The sequence below is a fragment of the Salminus brasiliensis genome, chromosome 23 (genome assembly GCF_030463535.1).
Source record: "Salminus brasiliensis chromosome 23, fSalBra1.hap2, whole genome shotgun sequence".
Classification (NCBI taxonomy): domain Eukaryota; kingdom Metazoa; phylum Chordata; class Actinopteri; order Characiformes; family Bryconidae; genus Salminus; species Salminus brasiliensis.
The window spans coordinates 22,553,901-22,562,225 of record NC_132900.1 but is presented as its reverse complement, the minus strand read 5'-3'; the positions used below and the strand labels follow the sequence as shown (position 1 = coordinate 22,562,225).

The following is an 8,325-nucleotide window of genomic DNA, read 5'->3' as shown; positions in this document are numbered from 1 at the left end:
GCTCAACACTACACTCTGCTTAAGTACTCTTGGAAGAGGAGGGTCTTCAGTCTGCGTTGGAAGACAGGAAGCGACTCTGCTGTTCGGACACCCAGGGGAAGATGGGCTAACCTCAGAACTTTATAAACCTTTAAAGGGAAAAATAGCAAATTTATTTTGACTTATATAGAGCCATTTGATGCAAGAGACCTGCCACCCAGTATGAACCAAGGAATTATTGTTCTGATCCTAAAAAAAAAAAAAAAAAAAAAAAAGATAATTTGTTGCTAAAAAAGGGACATTTCTCAATTAGCAGATGATACAACTTGACAAGTTAAAAATTACAAATGCTTTTAATGCTTTCTAAACATTGTCCGATGTTTCAGGCATATGCCTTAAAACAAATATAAAAAGATAGTGACGAATTCAGTATTTTTAGGTCATGGCCAATTGGTTGTGGTGGGAAACAGTTTGATCAATGGATGCATGAAGATAGTGGCAGTGGGAAGGCGGGACTTAAACAGACACGCTTAAAACTGTGATCATTCACATAGAATGTGTTACATGTGTGTCTGATGACTCCAGCAGGTCTGACTATAACAGCCTAATTAAATAGATAGAGTCAGAAGGTAACACAGACATGGGAGCACCCTGAAACGCTAGTGTCCATCTGCTGATCACGTGCAAGCAGCGGGACGACAGCGCCAGCATCTCAGTATACTACAATTCCATCGTCTTTAAACTCCTGGACCTACAATCTTTATCTATGGGGAAACATTAATTACCAAAACCTAAACTAAATAGATGAGTTTTCAGCCTAGATTTGAAGATTGAGACTGAGTCCCGAACCTTATCTGGAAGGTCATTCCAGAGTTGGGGGGTCTTTATAAGAAAAAGCTCTTCCCCCTGCTTAGGTTTTCTGAATTTTGGGAACTACTAAGAAGCCAGCACCCTGAGATACAAGTAATCTTGATGGTTTATAATATGTAATAAGATCTCACAGGTACTCCAGAGCCATGTAGGGCTTTGTATGTTAATAGAAGAATTTTGTTGTCAATACGGAATTTAACTGGGAGACAGCACAGTGTAGCGCTGATAGAACTCATCAAATGTTCTAGTTTTAGTAAGGACCCTGGCTGAACTAGTTTGAAGTTAATTGTGTGGATCCTGATAAAACACACACTGCCACTGCCACTGTTGGGCCCTTGAGCAAGGCCCTTTACCCTCTCTGCTCCCCAGGCGCTGGAGTTGGCTGCCCACTGCTCTGGGTGTGTGTGTGTCCTGCAGATTCCTCCTGTACAACATCCGGAGAATTCGACCCTTCCTCTCTAGAGAGGCCACCCAGGTCCTTGTTCAGTCTCTCGTCACTTCCAGACTTGACTACTGCAACTCTCTTCTGGCTGGTCTCCCTCTGCGCACCATCAGGCCCCTGCAACTCATCCAGAATGCAGCGGCACGGGTCGTCTTCAATGTCCCAAAATTTAGCCATGTCACTCCACTGCTGCGTTCTCTCCACTGGCTTCCTGTAGCTGCCCGCATCAGATTTAAAACCCTGACGCTGGCCTACAAAGCCAAGAACGGACCAGCCCCTCCGTATCTGATGGCAATGGTCAAAAGCCGATCCGCACCAAGAGCCCTTCGAGCTTCAAGTACGGCTCGGCTTGACCCACCATCCCTCAAAATCCGCGGACGACAAGCGTCCAGGCTTTTTTCTGTCCTGGCACCAAAGTGGTGGAACGAGCTGCCCCTGGATGTCCGAACGGCCGAGTCACTCGCTGTCTTCAAACGCAGACTGAAGACCCACCTCTTCAGAGAGTACTTGGACGAATAGTTCTATGGTCGCCTTATTGTATTGTGTTTAGTAATGTCTAAGCTTGGAGGTATCTTTTGAATTATTAGCCTATTCTAACTAGCGAAGGTTTTCTTGGGTAAATAGCAAAGCACTTTGTAAGTCGCTCTGGATAAGAGCGTCTGCTAAATGCCGTAAATGTAAATGTAAATGTAAATGTGTACTCACTGCCCCTAGTTCACTAGTGTGAGTGTGTGTTCACTACCACAGATGGGTTAAATGCGGAGGACACAGTGCAGTGCACACTGTACAGTGACAAATGCGTGCACCTTTGCTGGACCAGGAATAATGGACAAATCAGAGCCAAATCTAACATTAAGTCTGAGTTTATTTCTAGTGTTTTTTTTACCTAAAAGGAGAACCTTGGATTTGTTACTATTAAGACAAAGAGTTATGAAGACAGAATAGATTACGAAGTTATGTGACATCCAGAGTTTTATATCCTTTAAAGAGTCCTCCATTTTCTGTAATCTAGATTTATTGTCAGAACTGATAGCATTCAGTTAGATATGATTTGAACCACAATAGGGCTGTTCCTGTGATTTCAACCATGTTCTCTAGCCTAATGTGAATAATAATGTGATCTATTGTATCGAAGGCTTCACTGAGGTCGAGTAGGGCTAATAAAGATACATAGCCTTGATCAGAGGCAAGAAGGAGATTGTCATTTTTACTAGGGCTTTTGCTGAGGAAATGTTTTGTAGTTCTGGCTGTAAAAGTGGGTAGAAGGCTTTTAGCCTTTGTTCTACAACTAAGTTATGTTCTAAAACAGTTACACCAGGCGATGGCCATGTTTGATTTAATAAGGAGTAATATAATGAGTAATGTTTTCTATTTTATTATTAAAATAGTCCATAAAAACATTAAGGGTTATAATAGTTGGTATCTGAGGTTGAGTATCTTGCTGACTTTTTGTAAGTTTAGAAATCTCACAAAAAAGTATTCTAGGATTGGTTTTGTTAATCAGCTAAGCCAAATGCACAGTGCGCTTTATTGAGTGCCTTTCTTTATTGACTAAGGCTGTCCTTCCAGGCAAAGTGGAACAGCTCTTGTTTGGTCTTACGCCATTTCCGCTCTAGTTTCAGCACTGTTTGTTTTAAGGTAAGCGGTGCCACTTTGTCTAAGGTTAATCAAAGGGTGTTTTCTAGACCGTTTGTTAATCTATCTAGCTCTGTTTGGTCTGACGGAGTGTAAGCTAAGACTGACTGGTCTGGGAGGTTTTCATTAAATTGTAGAGCGGTTAAATTAGTCAAAATAAGGCGGGGGGACAAATTAATATTTTGCCTAAGATCATAGGTGCGCATAGGAGATTACGTAATGGTATTACTGATCTTACTGGGCTTTGAGGTAGAATATTTAGATGATCAATGCTAACACCCAGAGTCAAGACATCCCAAAAAGAGGACATGTCTGCGAGAGAGAGGACATCCGTTTCTAAATTATTTAAGCACTGTTAGGTTTATTCATTGGTGGACTAGCAGTTACATCCGTGGTACAAGTACCAGTGATGTCAAACTGCATTCAATGTTAAGTCATTGTGACTCTGTACCATCAAAAAACATCCAACTCTGAATGACTCTGTACAATCAAAAAGTGTCAAGCAACTCTAGTATCAAAATACATAAGCACATTAAGCCAGGGGTGGATCTGTTTTCCTCATAAGTAGATTAGGCTGACCAGGTACGAAAAAGAATTGACTCCATTCAGTTAATAGACCTTATATACCAGTGAACACTGCACATAGCCAAGGCCATTCTGGGCATGCTTCTTTGGTCAGATACTCAGCCTGACATTCCCAACTGTCCTACATTAATTGGTCATGATGACATGTTACAGGATCATTGGTCATCCCCTGGGAATACTAGAACCCCATAAGTGAAAAATGTGCCTGGAGAGGTTACAGCTGAGAGAAAGGGCATGGAATCTGTACCCAGAATATCTTCGGTTGTGCTTGTGTATTGTTTGTGTCAGCAGCAAGAACACTGTGTCTTTCAATATTAAACCTCAGGTAGTGGATTTAATCTTCTAGGACTGTACTTTTGCACCTGCCTAAAGTATTTCTACCCTCTGCGTACAGTGCTGAAGGGGTTATTCACTAATGGATGTCTGCAGGGATGGCTTACTGTCATGTGAGTGACAATTATTTAATACAATAATTAATAATATTATTAATAATAATAATAAATAACTAATAACAAGAATAAAATGAAAATAAATTATTGTTAAATTAACAAATAAATCAAAATAAATACATTTGTATGTATGTGTATCTAGTATGAATGTGTATGTTCTTTTTTGTATTAAAAATAAGCAAATGTATCCCTACATTATTCATTATTAGACAATATCCTATTTTGACTTCCTCATAATGAATCTGAATCATGATTTCGTCTCTTTTTCTATATACAATGTAGCCCTAAATTGAAAGGTAAACACTAACACCAGTGCCACACACAATTTAAAACATTTGAATTGCAATGGCAAAATTCCATTACTTAGTATTAAACATGTGAGATTTGATAACTGATAACATGCACTCGTTTCATCTATTTACTTATCATGTACATATATGTGGTCTAAGGCCCCAAAGCCTCTTGCAGTCAGAGGGCACTGGGCATGGCTCCACTGGCCTGGTTGGTAATCAATTCTTGGATGGAGCTACTGCACATTGTCCCAAGAAACCATGGACTTTAGTAATACATTTTAACAAAAAGTCTGATAGCAAGGAATCAGAAGAAAAGGGCCATGGTTTGCTATGAGCTGTAACAATTTTAGAGTGAACGAGTTTTTACTTGTACAATTAATTACTAATTTAAAATGGCAATAATAATAACAAACTGTATAATTATAAACTATATATTAGATGATAATTAAGTTTGTCGTTTAACTGATTGTAGTGCATGCTGGGATTTGTAGTCTGTAAATGTCAGGGTGTGGCTTGAGGTTAGAGCTGAATTTCACAAGGAAAAAATACACACAAGGTCAGGTTACAGTGTGTGAATGTAAGTGTGTGTGGCACTTGCAGCTGCTGTCTTCAGTTGAGGCTAAGTACCCCCAGGGAAAGGGGTAGTCACTTTATGAAGTGACTAGGCTTCCTGAATTAACTACACCAAGATACCAACACAATACCACCCTCCATCTGAATATTTTAGAGAAGAATCATCAACCTAATATAATCCCTACACACACGCACAGACCAACAGTTAGTAAATTATCGGGGCTTTCCGTTTCATTTCCCTGTACTGTGACTTCCAAAAATGCTCCAGTGTCCTCTTACAGTTATATTTATATCTCTGAGGTCTGTGTGAGTGTGTGTATTCATGTATGTGGGTGGGGGCTCTCTGGCTGGACGGGTATCTCCGTTTGCATTAGTCAGTCTTCATCTCCAGGTCCCTCAGCCTGGCTGTTCTCCTGCATACCAGGATTCACCCTCTCCAGACCACCAGCAGACTGTGTAAGTGTGTATGAGAGTGTGTTGGAGATGGAGAAGAGAGTAGATGTAATGTTAGGTGTTGAGGATGAGTCTGGTCAGCCAGTGTCAGCACTGTCAATCCTGTCCTTGCTGGAACGTGTCTCCACCATCATTGACGGTGTGCAGGCCAGCCAGCAGCGCATGGAAGAGCGCCAGCAGCAGCTCGAGACATCGGTTGCTGCTGTCCAATCAGAGCTTGTAAAACTGGCACAGGACCATGGTGCCACAGCAACCACTGTGGACAAGCTTCTACAGAAGGCCCGGCGTGTGAGCGCTCATGTAAAAGAGGTGCGCTCACGTGTGGAAAAACAGAATGTCCGAGTGAAGAAAGTGGAAACCACACAGGATGAGCTTCTCACCAGAAACAAGTTCAGAGTTGTCATCTACCAGGTACTTACACATAGTCAGAACAATATGTATTTGTACTGTCTTGCTGAGCCCGGTGTGTGTTTTTTTTAAGCAACCTGTTAATTTAAGCATCTGAAGCAGCAGTAGTGCATCCCCTTGAAAAATATGTAAGAATGATAAAATAATACTGCACTTAGTGTAGTATTTATATATTACAGTGCAATGTCATTGTTAATGTGTTTAGGCATGCTGGTATGGATCAAAAATATGTTTCTTCACTGAGCAACTTGCTCAGTCATGAGCCATGACTCATGAGTCATGAATCAAATTAGGCCAAATACAGGCTAAACACTTTTTAATGTATTATGAGTCAAGTAAACCAGTTTGATTTTACATATCTCTATTATTTGTATTTTGTCTTTGCCTTTCTTTCTTCTGTCAATGTCACTTCTTCAGGGAGAGACTGAAGTTCCATCTGTTGCTGTGACAAAAACCCCAAAGGGGGCGGGGCTAGCCAATGTAGAGGTGGAGCCTGATGAGTATGAGATCCCCGCAGACCTTTCATCTGATGAAGAATACATGGTCGTAGAGGAGGCGGAGTCATCGCGGGCGGGACGTCTGAAACAGACAGGTTTGAAGGGGATAGAGAACATCAAAGCGGCCTTCTCCAAGGAGAACATGAATAAGACCCGTGAGAGAACCCGTGAGAACCTCAGCAAGACTAAGGAGAGCCTGAGTAAGACAAGCCAGACGTTCGGCACCAAGATCAACACCCTGGGTGAGAAGATCATCCCTCCAGAGCAGCGGGAGAAGATGCGCCAGAGTGGTGAGAGGCTGAAGGACAACATTGCGAAGAAAGCTCCCAGCATCAAACTCAAAAAGGAACGAGCTGTTGCTGAGGGCCAAGAGGGAGCGGAGGCTGCTGTGACCCCACCCAAAGGCAGAAAGTCCAGTGCAGAGGTCACCTACACAGAGGTCGTCACTGAGAGCAAACGGGAGGGTCCTGTATCCGAGGAAGGAGCTACCCGTATTTCAGAGGAGGAGCCAAGCAGGTTCACTATGGAAACGGCACAGAAGTGAGGGAATGGTAGGGAGGGAGTATGAGAAAAGCAGAAAGGATTTTTAAAAAGGTAATGGAGATTATAAACAAGAGATAGTTAGAGCTTGTATGTGTGAGTGTATGGATGTAATAATTTAATTCACAAGAAATAACCTGGTTAAAACCAGGCATAAATCTCAAAACTTAGGATAAGAAAGTGAGCACCACAAAGGCCAGTGTTGTCATTTGTAAAAAAATTGAGCACTAGACTCTTAATATTACCCTTGCTTAAATATGCCCAATCTTAGGAATGTAACATTGAACTGTGCAGAAAACACTGAATTGTTTTACAGCATCTTCTCTGTGTGTCTGTTGAGTTACTTTAGCAGTGTGGGGGAACATGTGGATTTGCCATTTTTACATCCTCTACTTGTCATAAATAAAATGCACAAAAATAATAAGTCATATCTAAATACGTAATAAGTAATATATAAAACAGATACATTAAAAAGAGAGTTGTATACCTTCTCTGATTTTTCCTGTTATCCAAACACAGACAGAACACGTAAGTAAATGACTGATTGAGTAAGTGTCCTTAAAGGGGAACTCCACTGATGTTTAAACATTTCTACATAATGCAATGGTTAAGGGGGGTGGGGGGGGGGCATGCTAAATATGTCTGGGCAAGTAATTAGGATCAGAAGCTCACTAAAGAGACTGCCGAAAATCAGTAACTCTTCTAAAATAAATGTTTTTGTCCTGCTCGCCTAAAACCTCCGCATAAACTTTAAAAGGGAGTGTATACATGTAGCAAATAAACTGTATGAAACTGTATGTGTGTGCATCTGACGTGTCTGCTAAAAAAAGATGACTTGAAATAAATAGGAACAGCTGAGCAGCTCTATTGGCATTTTCTCTCTCTGCCTCTCTGTCTCTCTCTCTCTTTCTCTCTCACACACACACAATTATACATACATATTTAATCAAATGCAGAGACAGTCCTTGATATAATGATATCATGTCATGATAGTGATACAACAGCATTTGCACTGTAGTATTTGCCTCTGCACTGAGCTGCCAGCAGAGGATGGTGTAACTATGTTCTAGTTAATGTTCCTGTGTACATGAAGCCTGTTGCTTTGGTTTAAGAGGTAGAAAGGCAACCAAAGTATGAGAGGGCTTGAATGAATATAAATGAATTTAAAAATGTGTATCAGGGTGACCCATTTCTGTTTTTGTCTAGGGCTCCAAAATTACTAAATCCACTCTTGGTCAGATTTGAAATGGTATGCACTGAATGCCATCTCAGAATGGGTTACAACAAAGATGTATTTATTGTTATTGATAGTTACTTAATATTAGGTTCATGTCATTTAAACATATGGAAATATTCATAACTATAACTTGAATTGAATACAACTAACATAATGAATGAATAAAACTTATTTTTCAGAGAAATATGAATTTAATCTTTTTCTTGTAAAAAAAAAAAAAAGTTACATTACTAGCTACAAAAAATGTCTACTGCCAAAAATCTTTCACAATGTATTTTTGGATAGTTCTGTGTGCAGATGTTTGACTGCTCTTGCTGTAACGTCCAGCTGGGCCAACAATGAATCACACAAAAAAACATTACTG

At 40.6% G+C, this 8,325-nt stretch overlaps 1 protein-coding gene across 1 annotated transcript; it reads left to right on the top strand.

The window, feature by feature from the left end:
• The first annotated feature begins 5,309 nt into the window (after positions 1-5,309).
• Positions 5,310-6,728, top strand: cavin4a (caveolae associated protein 4a). Its single transcript, XM_072669193.1, has 2 exons — positions 5,310-5,690; positions 6,105-6,728. Exons 1-2 carry the CDS (start codon positions 5,310-5,312, stop codon positions 6,726-6,728), a joined length of 1,005 nt encoding a protein of 334 aa, XP_072525294.1.
• The last annotated feature ends 1,597 nt before the right edge of the window (positions 6,729-8,325 follow it).

Coding starts and splice junctions, on each gene's coding strand:
- cavin4a (XM_072669193.1), top strand. CDS start 5,310: ATGGAGAAGAGAGTAGATGTAATGTTAGGTGTTGAGGATGAGTCTGGT. Junction 5,691..6,104: donor TCAGAGTTGTCATCTACCAG/GTACTTACACAT, acceptor TCACTTCTTCAG/GGAGAGACTGAAGTTCCATC.